General features: G+C 56.4%; 6 protein-coding genes across 6 annotated transcripts; 2 read left to right on the top strand and 4 right to left on the bottom strand.

Moving 5' to 3' along the window:
- Nucleotides 1-936: 936 nt before the first annotated feature.
- On the bottom strand, nt 937-4,995 carry KVR01_002873 (uncharacterized protein). The gene is made up of 2 exons (XM_044781721.1): nt 1,567-4,995; nt 937-1,498 (listed from the first exon to the last, which is right to left on the bottom strand). Exons 1-2 carry the CDS (start codon nt 4,297-4,299, stop codon nt 1,193-1,195), a joined length of 3,039 nt encoding a protein of 1,012 aa, XP_044647888.1. The 5' UTR covers nt 4,300-4,995; the 3' UTR covers nt 937-1,192.
- A 209-nt stretch (nt 4,996-5,204) lies between these two features.
- KVR01_003396 (uncharacterized protein) lies at nt 5,205-8,259 on the bottom strand. The gene has a single exon (XM_044784513.1). It carries the CDS (start codon nt 6,930-6,932, stop codon nt 5,802-5,804), a length of 1,131 nt encoding a protein of 376 aa, XP_044648411.1. The 5' UTR covers nt 6,933-8,259; the 3' UTR covers nt 5,205-5,801.
- A 2,538-nt stretch (nt 8,260-10,797) lies between these two features.
- KVR01_002824 (uncharacterized protein) lies at nt 10,798-12,874 on the bottom strand. Its single transcript, XM_044794693.1, has 2 exons — nt 11,945-12,874; nt 10,798-11,687 (listed from the first exon to the last, which is right to left on the bottom strand). The coding sequence occupies exons 1-2, from the start codon at nt 12,319-12,321 to the stop codon at nt 11,675-11,677; spliced, it is 390 nt and encodes a 129-aa protein (XP_044647839.1). The 5' UTR covers nt 12,322-12,874; the 3' UTR covers nt 10,798-11,674.
- A 408-nt stretch (nt 12,875-13,282) lies between these two features.
- KVR01_002047 (uncharacterized protein) lies at nt 13,283-14,318 on the bottom strand (the record flags this gene model as incomplete). The annotated part of the gene is made up of 2 exons (XM_044784812.1): nt 13,283-13,810; nt 14,136-14,318. 2 exons carry the CDS (start codon nt 14,316-14,318, stop codon nt 13,283-13,285), a joined length of 711 nt encoding a protein of 236 aa, XP_044647062.1.
- Nucleotides 14,319-15,029: 711 nt separating this feature from the next.
- On the top strand, nt 15,030-16,540 carry KVR01_003015 (uncharacterized protein; the record flags this gene model as incomplete). Its single annotated transcript, XM_044784324.1, has 3 exons — nt 15,030-15,041; nt 15,498-16,318; nt 16,531-16,540. 3 exons carry the CDS (start codon nt 15,030-15,032, stop codon nt 16,538-16,540), a joined length of 843 nt encoding a protein of 280 aa, XP_044648030.1.
- Nucleotides 16,541-20,914: 4,374 nt separating this feature from the next.
- Nucleotides 20,915-23,289, top strand: KVR01_002741 (acetolactate synthase catalytic subunit; the record flags this gene model as incomplete). Its single annotated transcript, XM_044792260.1, has 5 exons — nt 20,915-21,087; nt 21,191-21,283; nt 21,340-21,407; nt 21,467-23,158; nt 23,228-23,289. The coding sequence occupies 5 exons, from the start codon at nt 20,915-20,917 to the stop codon at nt 23,287-23,289; spliced, it is 2,088 nt and encodes a 695-aa protein (XP_044647756.1).
- Between the last annotated feature and the right edge of the window lie 2,418 nt (nt 23,290-25,707).

Below are 25,707 nucleotides of genomic sequence, written 5' to 3' on the forward strand. Positions count from 1 at the left end.
ATCCCGGCCCGTGTCCCACCGGTCGCAGGCTCAAAATATCCGAGGTCTCCTTTTCCGCGGCCATCCGATCGTCGTGTCTTTGGGCCAGGCGCTCACGTCAACATCGATGCTATCCCCCCTCTCGAACTCGGGCCACCAATGTTGAAGGTCCCACAACATACGTCAGCATCCCCATTCTCAAAATCTGTCGTCGATTTTGAGGGTGGGCCTGTCGTGGTCCATCCATTGCCGTATATCTTCACTACTCAGCCCACAAATGCCTTTGCAAAGCATGGTGTTCGTATAAACGAGGGATCTCAGGAGTTGAAAAACGCTACTCGCTCCATATTTCGAAATGGGTCGCGCCAGGAAGACAGGAACGAGACTCGGTCCAAAACAGGGCGTTTCCTGAGAGGGGCTCTGCGCCGAATTCTATAATTTTATGACTCTCTGGTTTAGTTGGAGCTGGTGGGGATTTTCTCGGCTTTGTCTGCTTCTTTGATCAATCGAGTCCGGGAAGAATTTTGAGCGACTTACATAGTCCATACTTGGGAGCTCGCCTCGCCCCTCTTATCGACGCAGTGCTAGTGAATGCTGGAGCGGGTGACATCAATCTGCAGGGTGTTGTGATTGTAGGCCAAGTTGAGGTTTCACTAATATACATCGCCTGAATTCCTCTCCAGTTCTTGTTCCTTATGCTCTTGACCGTTCTTCTACGTCGTCTGGCTTCACTCCGGAAACGAGCACATTCTCCTGACACCTGCCATCAATTCCATGCAGGGGTGGGCTAATTGTGAACTCAGCTTGCTGTATTGCATCTTTTAACCTAGTAAAAATGCAATGAACCTTGACTCAAGCAACCAAGCACTTAGAAGCTACCCTAGGAAATCAAAGTGGCCGTAGTAGTCAGGACTGCGGATGTATGCAAGAACGATTTGACAAGGTGAGTAATCTGGGCAAGTGTTAATTTGGTTTGTTAGATTAGATATTTGATTAATCCGCTGAAATCATACATCATACTAAGATACATGGACGTTAAGATCGTAGTCGCATTCCATCAAAGCGTACCATCAACTTCCCTTTCAAGGTCCCAAAACATTTTACCCGATTCCCCCCAATGGATAAATTACCATCGTGAATTATAACAGTCCAATAGTGCTCTTCGTTATCAAAAGTTCCCGGGAAGAAACCAGAGGGGGCTTGCGCGTTTCATTTATTTCTTCTTCTTGTCCTTGCCTGTCAGGGCCTTGGTCAAAGAACCTAGTCCAAGACCATCGAGCAGCCTGTTGAGGCCAAGAGTGCCCAGGAGGCCGTCGACGATACCGCCTAGGCCGAGACCGCTGAGCAGGCGACCCACGATGCCGAGAACACCGGTGAGCAGCAGACCGACGGCGGCGATGATCTGGAAGAGAGGCTCGCCCAGAAGACCCCACAGGGGGTTGAGCTCCTTCTTGGCGTGGGGCATGCCCTCCAGCTTGCGCTTGGCGCCGTCGATGGTCTCGGTGACGTTGGTGGTAAGCTATATAGTGGTATGTTAGTAAGTGTTTCTTGTTCTAGTTTATCAGCGGCATTGGGATCGACGCTTACCTCCTTGATAACCTCAGCAAGGTGGAACTCCTCGGGAGTGGCCTCACGGGTACCAGACTTGTGCTTAGCGTTGGCCTGGATGTGTCCGTCGGGGTCGATGCCGCGGATGACACCGTGCGCCTCGCGCAGGATGTTACCACCCTCCTCGATGAGTGGGCGGACCTCCCTGACTAGAGCCTCCTCGTCACGCTCTTCCTCGGGCTTACGCTCCTCAGCCTCGATCTTGTTGGTGATCATCTTGCAGATGGGCTTGACCTTGTCGAGGCACTGCTCCAAGCACATGGCCATCTGGGTTGCAAGCTTCTTGTCCTGCTCCGCCTGCAAGCGCGCCTCCTTCTCCTCCTCGGTCTCTCCGACTTCTTCCTCTTGGGGAATCTCGGAGAGCATGTTGACGTGACCGACTGCCTGACCTTTGCTGTTGATGACATCGCCATCGTCATCAATCTCCAAGCCAGAGCAGACAAGTGGGTCACCGCTGGTAAGCTTGGCGATGATGTTACCGTTGGTGTCGACGACATTACCCTCCTGGTTGACGTGCAGACCAGCGAGGGCGCCGACCTTCTTCTCCACCTCCTCGGGCTCCCAGCGCTCGGCCTTGCCGATGACGTTGCCGTTGCTGTCGAGAATGTCACCGTCCTGGTCGACCGTGCGGCCAGAGAGCTTCTTGGGGTCACCCTCCACGAGACGGCCGACAATGTCGCCGCCAGGAGTAACAACGTGGCCCTCCTTGTTGACGGTCAGACCGCTGAGCTGAGCGAAGATGCCCTCTTTGGAACCCTCACGCTCGCCCTCGGTGACAAGCTCCGCGTGTCCGATAACGTCGCCGGACTCGCTGAGGATCTCACCGTTCTTGTTGCACATGCGGCCAATCATCTTGGAAACATCACCATCGACGACCCGGCCGAAGATGACGCCGGCGGAGTCAACGATGTTGCCGTTCTTGTTGACGCGCTTGCCGGCAAGAATGGACTTGTCAATCTCAACCTCAGCCTCCGGCTCAACCTCCTCCTCTTCCCAGCGCTCGGCCTTGCCAATGACATTGCCGGCCTTGTCAAGAATTTCACCGTCAGGATCGACGGTCTTGCCCTGAAGGACCTTGAGGTCGCCCTCGATCACCTGACCAACTTGCTGGCCCTCCCACATGACTTTGCCCTTGCCGTCGATGGTGTTGCCCTCGAAGGACTCAAACGGCTTGGACTCCATGAGGTCTTGCAGCTCATTGTCGGGGATTGGCTCAGCACGACCAATCTCCTTGCCGCTGTCGTTCCAGATGATGCCATTCTCATCTACCTTTCGGCCGATGAGGTGCGACATGATACCCTGAGTAATGCGGCCGATAGCCTGGCCCTTCTCATTGACGACGTTGCCCGTCTTGTTAACCTTGGCACCCTTGAGGATCGAGTAATCGATCTCAGCCTCAGGCTGCACGGTGGCTGTCGGATAACCACTGGCATACGTGTATTCCGTCTGCTGGTCGTCGGGGATCTGGGCCTCGGAGCCAGCAGCCTGGGTACCCTCAGCGGCTTGGGTACCTTCAGCCTGGGTCCCGACCTCCGTCTCCGGAGCCTGGGTACCCTCATACTGGGTAGTACCGGGCTGGGACTCGTACTGGGTACCCTCATACTGGGTGGTGCCCTCCTGGAGCTGAGAGTCGGCCAGGGTGCCGTCCTGGAGTTGGGATCCCTGGATCTGGGTGCCGTCTGGGAGTTGGGTACCTTCTGGGAGGTCGTTCAGGTCGATTTGAGAGGCCGTGTACCCTTCGGGCAACTGGGTGCCCTCGGGCAGTTGGCGGAGTGTGCTCTCAGCCTCAGTTTGGCCTTCGGTTTGCTCGTCACCTGGGAGCTTTTGGCTGTTGTCAGCAGCGTAGGTGACCGAGTCGTCAGGTCCTAGTTCCTCGCCGTCAAGTCCGTCACCCTCGGTGTACTGACTGTCCTCGGGCCTTGCCGTGGTAGTTGCCTGCTCAGTGATTGCCTGGTCGTCGGTCTCGGCCGGAGTAATCCCTTCCTCGGTGGTGGCCTCGGTACCGCTCTTCTGGTCGGATCCCAGGGTCTGTGCTTGAGAGCTCTCGCCCGGCATGGTCAAGTTGGTGCCTGTGTCGCCGATCTGGCTCTGGATCTTGCGGATGGACTCCGGGATCTCCGAGTCGTCTTGCTGAGACTTCTTGCTGCCACCTCCGAATGAAGGAACAAGTCTGCTGGCGCCGCCCATGAAGCTGGAGAATTTGGAGCCGGTCTGGGACTGCGCCTTCTGGGTGTCCTCACCGGCCTGAGTGGCCTCTTCTCCGGCTTGCTCTATCGGCTCAGTCATGTCCTTGCCCTCATCCTCAGGGAGGTCGTCCTTCTTGGATGAGGCAGTCTCCTGCACGTTCTGGACTGCCTCATTGGCATTCTCAGAAATATCATCCTTGTCAACGCCGTTGGACAAGACACTGGGCTCCTTGGCGTTCCTGCTGAAGCTGGTGTTACTACCAGGACCCTTGACTTCATCATCCTCGTACCTGACTGACTTGTTGGCGGCACTGCCGGCGGCCGACTTGGCGTCCCCGACTTTGGATTGTACTTGAGATTGAGCATTGTCGCCCTCCTGAAGGACTTCTGGCTCTTGGATGCCCTTGTCCTGGAGTTGGTGCTGGGCTGTACTGGTGGGGGCCTCGGACGCGTCATCGCCCTTGGATGACTGCTGCTGCTTGTTCTTGCCCCATGGCCAACCTCCTGGTGGTTGAGTCTCCGACATGTTGATGATTAGAGCACGTGAATATGGTATGGGGTCTGATGACACTTGGTTCGCGTTGATGGTGTGATGATATAAGTTTGGTGTGTGATTATTCAGTCAGAGAACACGATAAAGATGCGATTTGAAAAATACGATGGGGGATCAGGGGGGAATCTTTTCGGGTATACGATAGTTGATTTGGACCTTTTGTGTTTTCTCAGCTTGGGATGATGGCAGAGACCAATCCAACAGCCTGGATTTGCCTGCGACGCCAGCTTATATGCGTCCAAACCACCAGTTCGAAGGACCCTGGGGGGCTCCGGCCTGGCGGCAGCTACAGTAGGCTGTCGACAACTTGCTGGCCAGGAACGTCATCTGTGGAAAGGGGTTGGTAGTGGTTCTCCAGCCTTACGTCACAGCCACACCCATCTCGATCGTGTCTCGTCCCGCCCGGTGGAGGAGATCATTGCATGATGACAGGATGGTGGTGAGTACAGAGGCAGAAGAAGCAGGCATCAAGCCACAAGAGCTCCCCGCGCATGACTTCATAACAGGGGGAGGGGGCGACATGTTCCGTGCTGGTGTAATTCTGCAGTGCATGTCACATCTGAAGTCCTGGACCAGCAAAAGCAGCCGGGCCCAGACCTGTCAGGGTTCGAGCGGTTACATCTCGAGCATGTCTCAGACTGGGCCTCGTGGATATTGCGTTGGCATACCGAGGTGAGGTGGGCGTGGGAGGGTGGGCCAGACTCGTGTAATGCCATTGGCCGGGCTCAGGTAAATTGGAGACGGCGCCCAGCGTATCATCGCATGCGGCAAGTGGCAAGAAACAGGTTATTGCAAAGGTGTGGCTTGTCTTCCTGGCGTGTGGCGAAGGACTTACACCAGGATGAAGTCAAGCCAGCCACTGGGCATCCTTCCAACGGCCCCAAGTGGCCGCCAGATATGCACTTCGCCCACAAGGATCGTTCGACAGGCCCTGATCGACACGACAGCGTTTTCCTGAGGCTTTCGCGCAGACAGAGGTCAGACAAGGGTAGCTACTTGCGTTGTACGTCATTCGGCCGGCTGGTGTGAGCCCATACGGGTTGCTTCTTGAAGCTGAGTTCCGTATCAGGAAACAGACAGCGGATGAATCGGCTCTCCTCCGGCTGCTTGTTCTCACTTTTGCTTCTGGACTCGCTGTTGATTCCCTGCCCCGCCGCGTCCGGTGCCCCCCGACTAATGTGGAAATTAGACAAATCGTATTTCTACAGAAGCTCCGCTTGGGCCAGCTGTTCGTTTCATCGCGGATTGACGAAGGGTGGTCCTGATCTCATCTCGGAATCTACGGAATACCACCTGCAAGACCACCACACGGACCCATATCACCACTCGGCCACCTCTCGGACCTATTGTCAGATCACCAGTTTAGCTAAGACAAACCCCGTTTGGTATCCCGTCTTCACTTTTTGGAACTCCTGACGCCGGCTCCCATCTATGGTGAAAACATATTGAACGTGAAAATCTCCAGCATGCCACAATCACTCGAACACGATCTTGGGTTTTGTCGGCTGCCCACTGCTGTTGAAAACCGTTGGAATGCGTATGGTGAGCTGAATGCCTTCAGTTGTTGATTTGACGTCGAGGAAAATGTCCGAAGGGCTCGGCTTCCTCTCTTCGGGCTCTTTCCTGTGACTCTGGGCATTCTCGCGGGGCCGGTACTCAGACGACGACTCGGCCTGACCGCCGGACTCGGGTGGATTGTCCTTTTGTTCTGAACCAGATTGTTTTGAACGCCCCTTGCCGGCCTTCCCGGCCTTGCCAGATTTCCCACTGTTACCATCGTGGGCTTTCTTCCCAAACCCGGTTTTGTTGTCGTGGAATGAGCCAACAACGTTCCCCTCTGCATCCAGGATGTTACCGAACGGATCGACTCTCAACCCGCCCGGGCCCTGACCAGCAGCAGCCATCGCTTTCATGACCTCCGCCAAGTCCCATGTCGGAGGTTGTTGTTTTGACTCCTGCTGCTGGCCCTCGCCGGTTTCCACCTCGGCAACGTAGCCGAGTAGTTCGCCATCGTCACCGAGCACATCACCCCGAGCGTTTGATATCGTGCGCCCAACCATCGACGGTAAATCACCCTCGACCCGGCCGAGCACGGCCCCTTGGTCGTCCAGAATATCCCCGAACTCATCGATGGTTTTACCCACAAGATGGTCCTTGGGTATTTGGTATATGGGGAGCTTTTTTGGATGACCTGGAGATTCGCCTTCTGGTGGAGGCGTTGGATGGAAACTGGGCTCTATGTGTTCGATTGGGTCGATCTTGGGAATGCCTCCAATAGGGGCAACATACGCCGGGCTATCTTTGGGCGTCTTCTTTCGCAAGCCACCTGGATTCTGGTCCTGTTCCGGCTCCGGACTGTCGTCTGAGAGCTCTTCCGCCTCAGGATCATCAGCATGGTAGACACCCTGTGGAGAGCTGCCTTGGCGATGCGTAGACTGGCGATAAGAGTCATCGACATCATTTTTTCCGCGACTGGCCGATTCAGGCGCAGCAGGCTTGTTGGCGCCGGGGCCAGGGCCGGGGCCGCCAGCGCTGGCACTCTGCTCCATGGGGATGTCGTAGGAGCCTCTCAAGGTCCCCTGGTGTGACACTTGTTCAATCGACATGGACTGATGGCCCGTCTCACTCCTTGATGTAGAGTGCAGGCGGAATATGCCTCTCGGGGCGAGGGCGAAGCTTGACTGTGAACTCTAAACAAGCTGTCTGCGGCGGTGAGCTCAAGGCGAGACCTTTTGTCGCGTCAGGCGGCGCTACAAGGTGGCGGCGACGCGCTCAGCTTCACCCCTAGCCAGTCGACAGGCAGAGCTCGAGAGGTGCAGGCGGAAGAAGCCGCAGACTACGTCACTCGGGATGGTTGGTGATGTGGGGAACGGCCAGGGCTGGTGTGAAGACAAGGAAGGCTGCAGTTGCAGGCTGGTTGGCTGGCAGGATGCAGGACATGCGAGGCCAGCGTAAGAAAGTAGTGCGAGTGAGCGAGTCTGGCGCCGTTGACTGTGTCGGGAGAACGCAGGAACACGACAAGGGGAGCAGCATACGGCCACGGCTGGGAGAGGGTTGAGGCGTAAGCAGGGCGAGTGCCGTGGATGGTCAAGAGGGTGACCCCGCTGGACTCTTGATCAAGCCACAGCTCTCTGAATACCCAAGCAACCAAGTAGGGTCTACATCGGCCAGTGGCCCAGTAGCCATCATGCGGGTGACATCACCTGGGCCGCCGCGCATACAGCAATGAATTGGAGGCATCTGATTCAGCGACGGGATGCCAGAAACCTGCTTTGGGCCCACAGACGCACACAGATCTGCTCCACACTCGCGCTTGAGATGAGGCTAGGGTGGAGTCTAGACTCGACAGAGATGTGGCTGACGCTCTGATGCTGGGATTGCGGGAAGATGATGGACATCCTGACCAGGTGCCAGGCAAGCAGGCAAGCCAGGCCCCCCCTCCAGCCACACCGGGCGTCTTTGGATGGCAGCAGACCTCCCTGCCTCCCGGGATGGGGGTTGTGCTGAGCAGCCTCAGCACGAACTACCGTTTCAGCTGCGGCGGGCGGTTCAAGGACCAGGAAGCCGTTCATAGCGTACCAGACATTTTCCATGCTACGGTCTACTATCTCGAGGGGCGCGGCTTGGCTGAGCATCACATGGACTTGGTCTCATTGCTCGAGACAGGCCCTGAGCGACCGTGGACCGGTAGTTCCAATGTCTCTGCAACTTGGAAATTCAGCAGGATCAAAAAAGGGAGGGTGTGTTTTGAGCTTCGTCGGTGAGGGAGGAGGGTGCAACCTGCTGGGTCGGCCGATAGGCAAAGCTTATATTTCCACGCACGAGGGTGGTGTTGTATGTAGCCCACCACAAGCTTTATGCGATGCCCCCTCGGTGAACTGCCGGACGTGCAGAGGAGAGAGCCAGTCTCAGCGGCTGATGAAGAGGCCATCAGCTGACAGGATGTGTATGTACGCAGTGCAGTCGTACCTGGCCTCGGGAGGTGGAAGGTTGATGTTGGTTGTAGTGAGTGAGTGGGTGGGCCAAAAGAGAAACACATGCACTCAACGCGAGGAACCCACACGCTCCGTACAATACTGTGTAGATGCATTGTGCGGACCCGGGTAGGTTGGTAGGTTGTGCTGCTGTGAGACATGCGCCAGCCTAAGCCTTTTTTTCCAACCTTAACCTGTACGGTTATCAGCATAGTGTGACTGCGGGTGTGCGGGTGTGCTACGGGACGCCTGGGCCGTCACACAAGAAAGACCCAGGCTGCCAGCCAGTCCAGAGTCCAGAGTCCTGGCCGTCCAAAATTTGGTACGGCACCGTTCGCCAAGCAGACCAGCAGCCCGGCTCACTGTGGCTCTCGTGGCAGCCGCCAAACTCTAATAAACCACTGCTCGACCCGCCACGCGACAAAACCAGGCTGAGCCACAGTTATTTGTCCTGTTATTATGAGCCTGAGCGCCACACCTGTCGATCCTGTTGTTATGCACGGCCATTGCCCCGTTGCAGTCGGATCCAATAGGCAAAACGGGCATACCTGGCGGTCCTCACGGTCTGGACCATTTGATCAACAGCGACAGCCTCTGGGCCTTTGGACCGGGCCATGCGCTACTGCGGAGGACTGCGGGCATGCGACAGCAAAGGTAGCATGTCAGCCATGTGTGGCGGCCGATTGGGCAGTCGGCCTGACCTTGGACCATGAATGGACGCCTCGAGGGCACTCGGCGCTGTTGATCGACATCCTTTACGCGTGGCCCTCCTCATCAAACCGTTGCTGTCTAGTCCCCAGGTCCCGTTGCTGTTTACACAGTACTACTACTCTGGCCATCCTGCACTGGGACTCGCCAAGCCCTCACCGTAGCGCCTCCGCCAGAGATTGGCTCTTTCTAGCTGCGGATTCAACCCCCCGATTCGTGCGAGGCGTGCTTCGGGATTCTCGTACGGAGAATATATGCATCACGCATGGAGCCTATCGAGCGGAGCCCACGCTGTTGGCTTGCTGGCTTTTTTGCCTTTTTGCCTTTTAGCACTGCGCTTCCTCAACAAATGACGTTGTTTTGGTGGAGAGCATGCGCCAGCCTGCCAGCGTGGCTAAACATGGCGGCCTTGTGCGAAAGTATGCTCGCAAGTGTCTTGTCTAGCCTCTGAGTTGTTCCGCGCCGGCCCCCATCGTTCAAGGGGGTACGTTGTGAGGCTGTTGCGAGCCGCCCGCCGCGCTGTTCTCAGCTTGAGCTTGTTCACGCCGTGCTGGATATCGGCACAAGGGTTTGCCTGGACTGACGGCAGGTCATAGGCGGCAAGAGGACGTGATGGCAGAACCGTGGGCCGGAGCTCATATATGCAACTGTGGTAGCTGGTTTTCCAATCTCCCGGTCCTGCAGGAGGCGCCGCCTAATGCGACAAGATGGCTTGACCAGCAAGACCAGCAGCGGCTGGTGGGGAGCAGTTGCTCCATCCTGTCGCCGGGGCTCCCCTGCATGGGCGCGATGGCAGGCTACGTACGGCTGGGCGTTGGGCCTGGCAGGCTGGCAGGCTGGCAGGCTGCCCACCACCGGCAGACAGTATGTGCAAGTCGACTGACTGTTTTGAATCATGAACCTCGCGGGATGTTGACATTTGATGGGAACAAACTCGACGTGGGGGTGGCCCAAAGTCACACAAACTTCCCGAACAACTCGTGCAGTGAGACAGGCCTAATATAAACTGTCCCTCACACTGGCAGACTGGCAGACTGGCTCATCCGTTCAGCCCGTTGCACAAGGACTCGATTTGTTCCCAAGGGATGGGCAACGCCAATGGTATTCAGATAGACCATGTAAAGGTGAGCACCGGGAATCCCGACGACCCATCCCCGGCCGCGCTACTCGTCCTCGAATATCGCCAGGACCGCTCGACGTTGCACTGATCTGCACACCAGAGGTGGAGAAAGGCATCACGGGCCACGGCCCAGTTGGAGGGCCGGGACCGCGAGCCATTGGCCGCTCCCAGATCTCCGGAGACGGCTCGATCATTCTTGCTGTGGGACCATGCCGTGGAACCAGCGGCCCTGTCCTATTGGCAGTCCCGTCTCGCGTCCGGTTTCCAACTGCACACGTCCTGACGTCCTGCGATGGACGGAGCAGCCTGGCAGCCTGGCAGCCCCTCCGTCGGGCAGGCGCACAGGCGCAGCGCGGCAGTGTGCGTGGGAAGGACTGCAGTGGAGTGCCGTGGTGCCCGCGATCTTCTACCGAGACATGTCCGTCATGTCCAAGATGCCTGGAGATCTGGTGTTGCATCGAGATGTTTGAGAACTATCGGCACTCCGGACTCTATAGCAGTGGGCATTCATTCCCATGAATTTCACATGAAGTTCATGCGCCACCTCAGCGCCGGCAGCCGGGCAGTCAGCAGCAAGTGTGTATGGGGACTACGGAGTATGGCAATGATGGGCACCCACCCCAGCGGTGATCCCGCAAGATCGGACCACACGCCACAGCCAAGCCCGCGCCAAAACCTGACAGTTTCGCCTCTGGCGCATGGCGGTGCCTGCGCAGCTGGGGTGGTAAGTGTGGCGCACCGCGCTGTGGAGAAACTCTGTTCACAAAGATGCTGCAAGCAACCGTCCTTCCCGCCCCCGTAGGGTTTCATCGAGCTGGGTCGGAGACGCGGGGAGCACGGTCAGTCCCATCAACATGACATCTGAGGCGAAGATCTAGAACCGCACACCCTCCAACACGGGAGCAGATCACTGTTCACGACTCGCAACTTGCTCTGGAGATCGACACATGGCGCATTTGTTTTGTTCTTATTCCCGTCGGAGGAGGCGACTCTTCAGCACAGTAGATGCAAGAACAAATTACACAGTAAATGGATTAACGTCGATAGGTCGTAATCATCCCCCGTTGGAATCTAGGCAAGCTCATACCCCTTTCATGACATGACTCTTGGTGAGTCCCCAAACCCAAACATGCGCCAGCACCGACTGCAATGACAATAAAAAAATACAAGAAAAATCCGTAAAATCGCCCCGAAAACGGCAGTGTCTCCGCGGGCGCCCCTCGCTCTCAGTTCCTAGTGTCCCAGCTTCATTAGTCTTCCGTGTCGCCTTTCACTGCCTTGTTCGCAGACAACAGTACATGAAGGTGCGGGAAATAGGATGCCAATCGCTCGGGACCACACCGCACGGCCAAAACAGAGACTAGCCAAGCAGGGAAAGACGACAACAGTATTGGTACATGTTTTCTTGGGGGGGTGCTCTTCGTCTTAGTCCCTGTCCGCCACACACAAACACACACTGTCTGGTTTGTCGAGTTCGGGTTTTATGTCTCCCTGTTTCTCGCCTTTAGCTGCCGTCCATGGTGCACCGTTGCTTTTTTTTTTTTTTTTACGTTGTGTCCCTGCCCGTTCTTTAGATACAGAACAGATGTGGTTACAGTGTGGTGGAGTTGATAGTGAGAAGGCCGTGTTGCGCTTTCCCTGTGGCAATGTGACAAGAAAAAAAGGGGAGCAATCTGAGGCAGGGGCTACCTCCGTCCACTGGGAGGTAGGTTTGCAGCCCCTCCCCCATGCATGGCGCCGCACCGGTGGGTGGCGAGAAAGCGACCAGGGGTGGATACAACAGACAAGAATAAATATGAAAGAGGTGAGCACATACAGCAGAGCAAGCTCAAGATCACCGTGGATCTTGGCCTTGAGAGTGATTTCGATATCCAGGTTCAGGTCCAGCCTCAACCGCAGCGTGTCTGACTTGCCGCCGCCGCCGCCGCCTTGTGGTTGCTGCTGCATGGCCTGGTTGGCCATGTTGCCCATAGCGCCAGGCATGCCACCGCCCATCTGGTCCATCTGGCCCATCTGGTTCATCGGGCCTTGTTGATTCCGCTGCTGCATCTGGTTGTTCTGCTGGCGCGAGCGACGGTTTGACCTCTTCGGGGGCTCGTACTGCTCCTCTGAGCCCGAGTCGGACTCGGACTCCTCGACCACCTGCTGCTGCTTCTTTTGCTTGCGGGGCTGGCGTTCCTGGGAGGAAGACATGCTGGCGGGTCTGGGGTTTGGTGGGTGAGGGCAGGGTAGATTGGGTATAGCTTGTTGGAGGGGCTTTGTGTGTGATGGATATGATGGCAGAGAAGAAGGAGAAAGGGCCGCTGGTAAGTGATTATTTCCCTTTTGTCTTTAAGAGATGGGCATGTCCAAGTGTCTCTGCCTCATCGACGCATGACAGCCTTCTTGTCCGAACGCCCGTGGCCTATATGGTGTCCCCCGTGCCGTCAAAACCTGATTTCCCCCTTCCTTTGCGATGTGCAAAGGTGTCGAAACAGAATGAGATCATACCTCACCCGCCGTGTGGCCCTCTCGGGGGCTTCGTCATCTGCACCCTCAGATGTGATCTTGGCTTGAACCACAGCTGATCGGATCGATGCCTGCTGGTGAGTGCATGGGCGGGACCCCTGTGGGCCCTCCCCACCGTACGGGGCAGGCGGTGGGACCACAAGATACATGGGATACATCACGGCAGGGGGGCGCCGCCCATCACCATTCCGTCTTGCCGTCTTGCCGTCCTGCCGTCCTGCCGTCCTGCCGTCCTGCCAGCCTACACTCGGCACGGTCTGGGTGGTCTGGGTGGTCTGGGTCTGGGCTCAGGTGGTCAGGGTGAGTGTCTTCTGTGAGAGGGAGTTGGGAGACAGGGAGACAGGTGCACCGGACAAGCCAGTCCCATGAAGTGGTTGGAGATTGACTTCCACTAACTCATTATGCCACGCAGCCAGCCCATGCGAGCTGCTGGGGCTGGTGAAGCTCAGACCAGCCTGCCACCTGCCCATGCTGACCTTCCCTTCCGTCTTTGCGTCCAGCGCCTGCCAACCTTGCTGCTGCCTCTGGACGCCTCTGTTTCGTGTCTGCCGCCAGCGGCTGTCCAGCCCGTCTTGTCTTCACTTCACCCCCCTCCACCCTGCCAGCCCTGCCTGCTGGCCTGCGGGTGCTACTGTGTTCAAGTGCACTACTGGTTCTCGTCCTTCTTGCCCCCGACCCAGTGGCTGTTCACCCCCAGCTGCAGCTTCCTGAGCAGCTTGATCGGCGCCCACCTGTAGGATGAGAATCTGGGGTCAAACACCGGCTGCTCATCACCCTGCTCCTCCTTGTCCTCCCCCTCCTCCCCTTTCTCAGCCTTGGGTTTCAAGCTGCCATCTCGATCCCTCGACAGGAAGACCTCCCACATCTTCCTCGCCCCTCCCCCGAGTGCCACCTCGACCTCGACGGCGATGAATCGCCAGTCGTCCTCGTCAAAGGTCAGGAACTGCTCGTCCTCGCTCCAGCCCCATGGCCCGATGACGTGCTCCGTCGTGTCCTTGCGGCTGCCGTACTTGATCATCCCCGTGTCCTTGTCGACGTACAGCCAGTTCAGCATCGGCGGGTCGTCTGAGATTGTGGACACCAGGCCCTGATACCCTTGTTCGGATGGGTACTTGAAGTAGTAGCCGTTGAACTTGTGGCCGGGGAACGGCGCGTCAGGGTGGTCTATCCACATCTGCCCCACGATTCAGTCAGCCCCAGTGTCCTCTTTCCTCTTTGAGGATCGCGATGCATCTCGGCATATATGTACGACGGCGAACAGGCAGTGCGTGCGTGTGTTTCGCAGTTCAGGGACCGTCACCCGGCTGCGACGGTGCGTCCATGGGCATAATTGCATGGGCGCATGTTGGTTCACCGCTGGCGTCGGCCGCTGGTCCAAGGGCGCGTCCGATCGAGTCCTGGGCAGGCCAGGCATGATGCCATAGCGTCCCCTCCCAAGACCGATGAGACAGGTGTGGCTAGTGCCACTATGCCGGAACAGGAGATATTAGCCTACTTACTCTTCCCGCCGCGAGGACTATCCAGGATTCCTTGGGTGGTCCCCCGTCGATGGACAGCGTTGCTGTCATGTTGAACTTGATCTTCTCCTTGAGCTTTGCATTCTCCTGTTTCTTCGCGCTGATGCCCTGGGCCACGCCCGTCACCGTCGGTATGGACGCGAGGACAAGTAGTCCTATCACCATGTCGTCTGTCGTCTGTCGCCTGGTGGGTCTCTTGTCCACTCTGTCGTTCCGTATCGTGGGCGATCTCCCCGTGTTGTTGTCCGATGCGATGTGGGGACTCGCCGACGGAATTAGAAGTTTGGTAGATCCTCCGTGTCGTCGCGGTCGCGCGCCTTTCTTGCGGGTCTCGCAGTGCAGTCGTGCATGCGGTCAGTCCACTGAATAGTCAGTCGGAGAGTAGAGAGTCAGACGGCAGGTTTGCAACTCGGCCGCCATCACGGTTCTATGCATCAAAGAGGGCCCTTTCTTTCGTCATCTTTTCCCCGGGTCCAGCCTTACTGTCCCCACACACCTGAAGCTCACCCTACCCTCCAGCGTGAAGCTCCATCCTGGCTATGACTTCACATCCTGCATGGTTGGCCGATGTGGCCCACCGTATCCCCACTTCACGCGTGTGTCATGCAGACCCCCTTAGTCGGTACCTGACAGTACATGTCATGTCAACGCTGCACACGCAGCGAAAGCCACCTTTTCTGCCTCTGCCTCTGCCTCTGCCTTCAGCTTCTCTCGACGTCATCCCACATCATCTCGATGTCCTCAATACCCACAGGCGCGGTCTGGACCACGGATACACACACACAGCGGTCCCTTGAGTTGCAAAACAAGATTCCACCCCAGCTCTCGGTATCACCCAACCCAGACCGGGCCCACTGACGCAAGTGCTCTGAGGCCATGGGTTCGTCGGCCGCGAGCTGGCCAGGCTGGGCGGGCGGAGGGTGTGAGATGATCGAAATGTGATCGGTAGTCCCCTTCGTTGTAAAACATGTTTTTTTCCGGACGCTCGTCGTCTGCCCTCCTTCGGGGTAGCAGGATCATTGCGTCAAGGCTGCCAACTTTCTCATGCAGGGTCTCTTCTGATCTCATCGACGGCTTTTAAAACAAAGACTTGCCGGGGCATGCACTTGCCCACCTTTTGGGATCCCCATTTTGTGTAAAGACAACTTTGTCAACTTAGTGTCTCGTTACCCTCCAGCAATATAGCCAGTATTCGAGTCCACTCACTAGAGTCACTCAACCTACTCAGCCCCATTCAAGCCTTTGTAATAGAATAACCGGAGTAATCATGTCGTCTCCGGTAGGTCGTCATCTTTGCCCGGTAACGCTCTTGATGGACACGGTACTGATTGCCGACACTTGTAGCAACAGGGAACGCCCAAGACCGAGGACAAGAAGGAGTCCCAGGGCGAGTCATCTCGTCCCGGCCAGCAGAGACAGGAGTCGCAGCAACAGGGAAATAAGGAAACCCAGGGCCAACAATCAGACAACAGCCAGGCACAGCAGTCAAAAGCTGAGGATACCAACCGCAACGCGCAGCCTGAGTCTCATAACAACCAGGCCAGCGCAGAAGACGAGCAAGAAGACTACGACCAAGACCAAAACCAGGAACAATATGACGAGGATGAAGAGCAATATGACGACCAGGACCAAGATCAAGAGGAAGACAACTATGACGACCAGGCCTACTCTGGCGACGAGGAACAGTATGAGCCTGAGCAGGGCCAAGAGCAAGCAGAGCAAGGAGAAGACGAGCCTGAGCCTGAGCCCGAGCCGGAGATGCAGCGCGACTCGGCCGCCACGCCGGCATCCGACCGGCCCGCCACGCCCAAGGACAACGAGGAAGCGACACCATATTGGGAACAGGACAACCAGCAAGACGAGGAGGACAAACAGGTAGCCAAGACCAAGAAGAGCAGCAAGAAGAAGAAGAGCAAGCGTCGACAGCCGCGGTACGAGACCGAGGATGAGGAGGACGACTACCAGGAAGATGACTACCAACAGCAGCAGTACTGGCAGCAGCAGCAACAGATGCAGATGATGCAGCAACAGCAGATGATGCAGCAACAGCAAGGTGGCGGCGACGGCGGCAGCAAGAACCCGCTCAAGCTGAGGCTGGACCTCAACCTCGAGATTGAGATCGAGCTGAAGGCGCACATCCACGGTGACCTGGAGCTGGCTTTGCTGTAAGTGGCCCCATTAAAACCCCCCATGCCTCTGACATGGCCTCTTTCCTTGCCCATTCAGTCCATGGCTTCCACGCGACCACTTGGTCCATGCCGTGTGGCTGGCACTCTCGGCGTTCGTCGCGGGTGTGTCGTTCTTTGGGTGTCATTCATCGTCCAGACTGCGGTCATCCGGCTAATTCAAGTGCTAATCAAGTACGATGTGATTGCAGTGACGGTTAATTATCCTTCATGTCGACTCGTACACACCACTGCTCCATGTCCGTGTCATCACATTCGCGTCGGCGGGTGTGAGGTCTCGCTGGCGTTTGGTCGAGGCGTATTTGAACGTTATTGTATTTTTGTTGACTTGCACGATGTTATGATTATGTGAACGGGTTTTCGGTTCAATATGGTGTGGTGGTTGGGCATCTCATGCTTTGTACTGATATCGTGTCTCTTTTGTATGCCAAAAGGATGCTTGATGGACAGCGTCAGGTCGATGGTATTCCAGATAGACCTAAATGTAATGCGCAGAACAAAACAAAAGTCTGTGAAGTTAGCTTGGTTCATGTCGCGATGCGGCAGCAAGCTCCTGAGGAAAGTGTTGTCTCTCTTGTTTGTTCGCGACCTGCCACCGCATAAAAATGTTTCCTGTCGTCAGGCATGTTGCCGCTGGTACGCTAATTCGACAAACAGACCACTCGAGGCTTGGGTATATCTCAAGCTCTATAGGCGGTATCGCGGCCGCTGAGGCTCAATCCGTCCGGATTGTTCATGCATCACCCACCTGGCAAGCAACCCTGGACGTGGCAGCCGGGACGACGCTACTGCCAATAGATCCAGCGGGATCCGACATCACAATCCAAACAAACAGTCGACAGGAACCCAAAGTCTGGCCCTGCGCTGTCGGCCGTCCTTGGCCATTTTGTTCCCAGCCCCGCTCGACGTCGTCGTCCTGTGGGTGGTCCATGCCCCGAGCCGCAGCCGCGAGGCGTCTTTTGTGAGCCCTCGGGATGTCTCGCGACACGGCAGCTGTCATCCCAAGGCGCCGGCACCGTCGCGCCGGGCATATGTCGCACAGGAAAATGAGGTCCGTGTTTTCTTTGGTTGGCGTTTGGCTGCCCGAGAAAAGCCCGTTGTTGTACAAATATTTGAATCTCTGCAGGCGTCTCAGCCACGCGCAAGGGGATGATCTCGGTGGTGCGGGTCTTGCGTCTTCGAGGTGACCGTCAGATGCTGGCTGCTGGGAGTGCCGAACCTCGGTGCTGTGGGTGGCTTTTGTGTTGACGTCGCAAGACACGTTCCTTCTCACTCGTGTTCTGCATTTCTCGCGGCTTTTTGGCATGCGCAGTCCCGGGGAGATGTCAATGGGTCCCTGGTAACTTGGCTCCTTTTCAAACTTGTACCTATTGGTGAGCATTTCGTGTCAGTAGCACGCCCTGCAATGTGCATCAAGGCTGCTGTCACTTTTCATATTGAGATTCGACTTGCGCTCTTGCCATGTCGGACCAGGTGTTGTTAACGGAGGAAAGGTCGACGGACCTTGCTCGAACGCCTCCTGTTACCATGGCGGAGCGGACATCTTGCCTCCTTGAAGAATTCCTGCGCGTGCTCGCTGGTTCCGGGAGGCGAGTTCCTCGACAAAGCGCGTGGATTCGTCAGGAACTGCGACTTGGGCATCCTGCTTGCTCTCCTGATCGAGCTGCCTTGCCCTTGAATGCAAACTCGGCCCAGCAGGAGTGGCACCGAGCTTTTGTCCAGAGATTCATGCCTCGTCGCTGTTCGTCTCGTCAAAGTCGCCAGCCTTCAGCAAAAGTGATGGTCATCCCGCAAACATCATCTCCAAACCTGGTGGAGGCTTTCCTGTGATACTGTTGTCGAGACATGTAACTCTTCCCATTCCCAAGACATCTCGTCCTCCTCTTGATGACCATGTAGCCATCACTATACTCTCCTCTTCTTGGTCAAATGAGACGATTCCCTGCGTGAAGCTCCTCCGCCGTGCACGAGATCGAAGACTGGTCGCCCGTTCAGCACGTGGAGCTCACTCATTACACTTGATAAACCATAGCCATCAACGGTCGGCGATCACAAGATGACTGCTCAGGCCCTTCGAGGCTCTGAATCCATATAAAGTCGATTTTCCGCAATTGTGTTCTGGAGAACCTTCAGCTTGCATCGGTTGTCAAAACTGTAGGCTACTGCCGAGAGCAGAGCATCCTCGCCGCAGGGGCACCTGTGCGGTTTATCAGGCGCACAATCTTCGGCTGGGAACGCATCTTTGTTTGTCATGGTGCGTCATTCTGCCCGTTGACGCTATGTTGTACCGAAGAAAGGGCCGCCGTCGTCCTACGGTCGGGCTGTTGATTGGCCGTGGGTTAGTTCCGCAAGCTACTCGCCGCCGCCGGTCCATCTTGATCGGTCAAGTTGAGGAGATTTTTGTTTTGTTTTGGCTAGGCGAACATTCCATCAAGCCGGATTGCAGCCTAGTCGCCTTCCCGTGCGTGTGACCAATTTTGTACACCGCAACTCGTGGCCCTCGCTATCATTGTGGTCCAAACCCGCCAAGAGCCGGAGCTGGGAGGTTGTCGAGCGGATCATGAACAGATACTGTCTGTTCTGCAGAGAGAATAAGAGGAAAAGAGTGGAAAGAACAGAGAGGAAGAAGAAGAAGTAAGAAGGATTTGCCGAGTACTACTCGACCAAGCCCATAGATGTCAAAGCCTGCAGGAGAGAGGAGCAGGCTGAACAGGAGGGTATAGGAGTTATTACCGTGGCAGTCCGCAGGCTCCGACGGCGGTTGACCAAGTTATCGGACGTGCTCGATGGGTTCCTGACTACAAGGACCAAGCAGGAGGGTTAAGGCTGACACCAAGATTGTTCAAAGGCCGAAATGTGGGCATAGTGTTGCAACGAACCAGGTATTCGTTCCAACGCCCTGACCTTTGCACGCAAAGGACCCTGAGAAGTTGGAAGGAGGATGTCGGCACCCCGGGTCGATAGCGGCCTCACATAAGCCCAAAATGCCCAGAAAGCATGGAATGTCGGCGCCCCTGAGGACGCCATTGGTGGAGGGGCAGCTGTGGACCCTTTGTGCTGCGACCTACAGAAACCTTATTTGGACCCTCGATGAGGTCAACAGGTTTTCTCGTACGATGCTGGGTGTGGCTCCCGGTGCACACCATCGGTGCCTCCTCCGACTACTACGGAGTACTGTAGCATGTAGTACTCGCAGGAGAGAGACACCGAGGCTGCCCGGGTGCTTGGGAGCCCTGGAGCTTGCGATGGACGGTCACAGGGCAGTGCGACCTCGAAGCCGGTGACCTCGCCCGCCAGTTGTGCAACTTGTGAGAATTTACCCAAGTATGGCCCAGTGACGCCAGAAAGTGTGACTATCTTGGCAGCCTAAGAGTGACAGGCGTTGAGCCTCTGGGACCATAGGCCAAACCAGGACAGAGAGCCCGTGTTGGTGGCTTGTTGGCTGCGCATTTGGAGTTTTATGGGTGTCAAATCTCACTATAGGCCATGGGTGGAGGTGCTTGCTGGGTTGGGAATCGAGATCAGGACCTGGGTTACATTGTGACCTGTACTCCGTAGACCTCGGGTCGTTGGCTACGATGCTGAACGATGGTTGACGACGATGTAGATGCATGTGTAAGTATATTATTATATGAGCTCTGGTCGGGTGTGAGCTGCTCGACCACGGGCTCCTACGGGGCGACCTCTTGTGCTCTTACGATCCCCCTATGGAACAAGGTTCTATAGACAAGTCTCCCACAGAGATAATACAGACAGCAAGCAGTCCAGCCACAGACTCTGCTGCAATATGATATTATTATTTTGATGGTGTGACGGCAGAACGGAAATAGTGTACATGATTGATGATAGACACAGCATCTACTACAGCCTGGTCCACATGTAGAGACCAAGATACCAGCCAAACAGAGGACGAGCAATGCTCGACCATGCACAGCGGGTGAAGTAGGCGTGGTGGGTCCAGGATTACTGAGGCCACGAGGGAGAGGTGGGATGTGGGAGGGGGGTAAGCTAACGATTTCAGGTTTGGGAGGGCAGGCGGTGGCAGTCTAGTACGGCAGTATGTGGCAGTATGGCAGTCTGGCAGTGTCCCGGCCCCTTTCTCCCCCGCAATTGCCCCCGGGGCCAGCAGGCTAGTGCAAAATGAAAATTCCAGTAAGAGTCACCAACCTGAGAGTGCAGCGAAAGTCAACCATGAGTTTGGGCGATCTCGGAGTCCAATTCTTTCCCGCTCGACTCGAGTCGCCTCCCACTGCTCCCATCCCTCTCTCCCCCCAGAGTGAGTCAACTACCGGACCCCTGCCCAGTGGAATAAAATAAGCTGCAGTCTTCTTCGCCGGCTACCGTTCGGTCCAGCCTGAATCTTCACCCGCCCTCTGCCCTCCTGCTACTGCCATTGACCTTCGTCACGTTGATGAAGACGTCGTAGGCTGTCCAATTCTCTGGGCCCAGTAGGACACACCTGTGCCAGACGTGCAGCCTCGCTCTAATCCTCTCTCTCTCTCTGTTTCTTTTGCCTTTTTCCTTTCCTCCTCTCCGTTATTGTGACCTCTCCACTCCTCTGCGCACACGCTCAAAATGCTCCGGTCCGGAAGCCACCAGGCCAGCAGGGCCTTCAAGGCCGTGGCACAGTCACAATCAAAACGGTCATTCACCACATCAAGTGCTCTGGCGACGGCCTCAAGACGGAGGGCGGTTCACTCCACAGCCAGGAATTCTGCAGCCGCCACCGCATCACAACCTACATCTTCGTAAGTCGCGCGCGCAACCTCTCGCAACCTCTCGCAGCCCTTTCCAGGCTCCCCCCCCACGCCCTTTTTATTGGTCCAATTGCTAATCCCAGCTGCTTTATAGCGAGGTCCGGTCGAAGCCCAGTCCCTCCTTCAACGCCGCGACAAGAAACCATGTCGAGCCCCTGGCCGAGAAGGCCTCTGACATGGACGAGTCGTACGTACCCATGCCAGTGTTTGGCCCGGCAGAATTGGTGTTGACAGCATGTGCAGGTTCATCGGCAAGACTGGAGGAGAGATCTTCCACGAGATGATGCTGAGGCAGAAGGTGGAGCACATCTGTAAGTCCCCATGCAAGACTGGACTGCGGGTTACCCTGTGGCTAACTCATGCACCCCAGTTGGCTATCCCGGCGGTGCTATCCTCCCCGTTTTCGACGCTATCTACAACTCAAAACACTTCGACTTCATTCTTCCAAAACATGAGCAGGGAGCTGGGCACATGGCCGAGGGCTACGCCCGCGCCTCCGGGAAGCCAGGTGTCGTCCTGGTCACCTCTGGCCCCGGTGCTACGAATGTTGTCACCCCCATGGCAGATGCTCTTGCTGACGGCATACCCCTGGTTGTCTTCACTGGGCAGGTCCCCACCAGCGCGATCGGAAGCGACGCGTTCCAGGAGGCAGACGTCATTGGTATCTCGAGGGCGTGCACCAAGTGGAATGTGATGGTTAAGAGTGTTGCCGAGCTGCCCCGGAGGATCAACGAGGCCTTCGAGATCGCCACCAGCGGCAGGCCCGGGCCTGTTCTCGTCGACCTCCCCAAGGACATTACAGCCGGTGTCCTGAGGCGGGCTATTCCTACTGAGTCAGCCCTGCCCTTCCTTCCCAGTGCCGCTTCGCAAGCCATGGCAGAGCTCAGCAGGAAGCAGCTGCAGGCTTCCATTCGTCGCGTGGCCGACCTGATCAACATTGCCAAGAAGCCGGTCATCTATGCTGGCAATGGTGTCATCTGCTCGGAGAATGGTCCTGCTATGCTGAGGGCTCTGGCTGACAAGGCTTCTATACCCGTTACAACCACCTTGCAGGGCATGGGCTCATTCGACGAGCTGGACGAGAAGTCCCTGCACATGCTGGGCATGCACGGCTCAGCGTACGCCAACATGTCCATGCAGGAGGCCGATTTGATCATTGCTCTGGGCGGACGATTCGACGACCGTGTCACCCTGAGCGTCCCAGGCTTCGCCCCTGGCGCCAAGGCCGCGGCGGCCGAGGGTCGTGGCGGTATTGTGCAGTTCGAGATCATGCCCAAGAACATCAACAAGGTCATCCAGGCCACCGAAGCCGTCGAGGGCGACGTGGCGACTAACCTGGACATCCTGCTGCCAATGGTCCAATCCAAGACCATGGAGGACCGCAAGGAATGGTTCGGACAGATCAACGCCTGGAAGAAGAAGTGGCCCATGAACGACTTCGAGAGGGCTGGGGATTCCGGGCGCATCAAGCCTCAGGAGATGATTGAGCAGCTGTCCGATCTGTGCAAGGACCGGAAGGAGAGCACGTATATCGCCACCGGTGTTGGTCAACACCAGATGTGGACCGCTCAACACTTCCGCTGGAGGCACCCACGCACCCTGATCACCTCGGGCGGTCTGGGTACCATGGGCTTCGGTCTGCCCGCCGCCATCGGTGCCAAGGTCGCCAAGCCCGACTCCTTGGTCATCGACATCGACGGAGACGCTTCCTTCTGCATGACCCTGACAGAACTCAGCACCGCCGCCCAGTTTAACATTGGCGTCAAGGTGATCATTCTGAACAACGAGGAGCAAGGCATGGTGACGCAGTGGCAGAACCTCTTCTACCAGGACCGTTACAGCCACACCCACCAGAAGAACCCTGATTTCATGAAGCTCGCGGATGCCATGGGTCTCGCCCACAGGCGCGTGTCGAAGCCTGAAGAGGTGGCCGACAGCCTGAAGTGGCTGATTGACACTGATGGCCCAGCTGTGCTGGAGGTCATTACGGATAAGAAGGTGCCTGTCCTGCCCATGGTGCCTGCAGGTCATGCCCTGCACGAGTTCATCACATGGGATGCTGGTAAGTGTGCTGATACATCTGAGCTCATGCAATGCCGGTCTCGTGACTAACTGATAATGTGTTCAACAGCCAAGGACAAGGCCCGAAGAGAAACGATGAGGGAGCGAACCGGAGGTCTGCATGGCAACTGATAGTCAACCACCCTCGACCAGGTCTACGAGTCTTCTCACAGCCAGCATGTTGTCTTGATCGTGATGCTACTGCCATGAAGAGGTTGTCCCGTTAAAACCCGCGGAGAAGATGGTGGATGTCCGTTGAAAATATACCCATCTGCGGGTTTTTCGATTACAAAAGTTGCATGTGCGGTTATGCCTCGTACATTGAGGAGTTTCACTGGAGCATCCGGGTTCGATTGGTATTGTCTGTAAATAATTAGTAAAACTTGAGGGGACCCAGGTTGGCGCAATGCAAAATAAGAACACATCTTGAGCGATAAACCGCTTCAGTACTGTATCCACGACACTCCTAGTACCATCCAAGCCCCCGTGATGTCGCGGCACCAAAGCGATTCTGTCCGGAAGATGTTGAGATGATAGATCACAATCCTCTGACTCTGAACCAAAAGTTTGACTATGTATGCTAAGTATGCGCAGTCATGAACCTACTTACACGAGTAGTGCCCACACTTGGACGTATCTCAAGCTCAATTAGAACCTACTTGCCAACATCACCGCACCGGCAAATCGGATATGCCTGACCACAAGCAGGTGGAGCGTCCAACCAGCGAAAGCGATAGCAGACACAGGAAAATCTCCAGGTTCTGACAAGGCCCTGGCGAGTTCTTTACGAGAATGGCGAGACTGTCCCATCAAGCCATGCAGAATACGGCTCGCGCTCGGACGTCATTTTGTTTTCCTTTCCCTGGACCTTGAAGGCAGCGATATTCAAGCCAGGACTCGTATATCACCTGCCGACTTGATTCCGCTTTTGGTGGGGGCTCCGCCGAGGGCGATTCCTGAAGCGGCCGACGTCTGAGGGCATCGCCCATCGTACCGAGAGAGCGAATTCAATCTCGACTCCCTGGGGCGCATGTCCTCGTGTTTGCCTTCCAGTAGGAATTGGGGTGCCAGGGCGTTTGCCAGAGGGCGACCGTGCTGCCGCCGGGTGCCGCACCGGTCACCCCGGGCTCGAGTCCGAAACCCCTGGCATTTTGCGGTCCAGACAGGGAGTGAGACCCTTAGCATTGTGGTAGCGCTCCGGAGGCAGGCTCGGAAGGACCATCCGGGGCTGGATCAAGAAAAAGCCTGGTCTGTTTGGCACGGGCCGAGATTTGTACACATAGGAGGCCTACGTCAAATGAGGACCCTGATCTCTTTTTCAAAAATGCCAAGACGAGAAAACAACAATCGTAGAGACCCGTGACCTTCATAAAACGGGTCCTGGTCCCACCCCTTATTTGCTTTTTTTTTCGTCCTCGTCTCCGCTAACACTGTCACCATCGGCCATTTCAGCGAGTGCGGTACCAGGGAAACAATCCGAACTGTTGTGTAAAGGACGGATCACCGCCGATCTCGAACGTTCCCATGAACGCATTGACAAAAAAACGGCAAGAGCCGACTGCGGGACCCGCGGAATACAAACGCACAAACGCAGCAGTGGGAAGAAAAGTGGATGTGTTGATGCTCGATTCCGGGGTCGTATGAAGCGCCTAGGAGCCCGGCTGCGTGCCGAGCGTCGAGTCTTGCGCCAGGCGACCCAGCCTGGTCATCTTTGCCCCCCCCCCCCCCCAAAAAAGAACTTATCTACCGCAGGGGCTGGCTGGCCGTTGTCCTCAGTAAAGTTGTGTTGTCGAGGTTTCACCGATGGTGGGTGTATGGCGATGGTCAGGGATATTCAGGAGATCCTGAAGTACAAGACCAAGCGGGCCAGCATAAAGGAGTTGCCAGTTCGACCAGGTAGGTAACATGGTAGCGGTAATCATTGTAGAGTGAGTGCAAAGGCTGCTTTGTGGAACACTCAATGTTGCTGGCAACAAGCCCACGCCTGAGGCCCAGAAGACGTGACTAACTTGAGCTTTGTGGTTTTCCTGTGTACTTAGTTGCACGCAGTTGCCACGAAGGCGAGCGCTCAAGCCAGCGTGGATTCGCAATTACTGAACAGTCGGGCCAAAACGGACGCACAGCGTTCGTTCTGTAGTCGATGGGGATTCAAGGTTGAAGGATGCTGTTGATGATGGGCATCGGAAGTGCTCGGCACAGTATTGCACGAAGAGAGCCCGTCTTGGGGAGGGATTCGAATGTGTCGTCCTCACCTGAGACCTATCCGAAACCTCTTTGCCAGGGGCGTCCCGCAGACGCAGGAGTGACACGCATGATTTTTCTAGCGAGCAAGACTCTGACGGCAGCAACAGATGCCGACTGCGCGCCTGTTGTGGCAGCGGGCATTGCTGCTGCTGCGTGACAGCCCTAAGGAGGACGCGTTTCTGGCACGGATGCGAGTGGCAGCCCCAGGGTCCAATAGCCTAGGGATTAGTGGCTGGCTCGGGCAGGTATTGTTGTGCATGGGAGCAGTGATGCGGCTTGATACAGTTTCGACGGGATGGATCGCTT

Source organism: Diaporthe batatas (genome assembly GCF_019321695.1).
Source record: "Diaporthe batatas strain CRI 302-4 chromosome Unknown Contig00003, whole genome shotgun sequence".
In the NCBI taxonomy this organism is placed as follows: Eukaryota; Fungi; Ascomycota; class Sordariomycetes; order Diaporthales; family Diaporthaceae; genus Diaporthe; species Diaporthe batatas.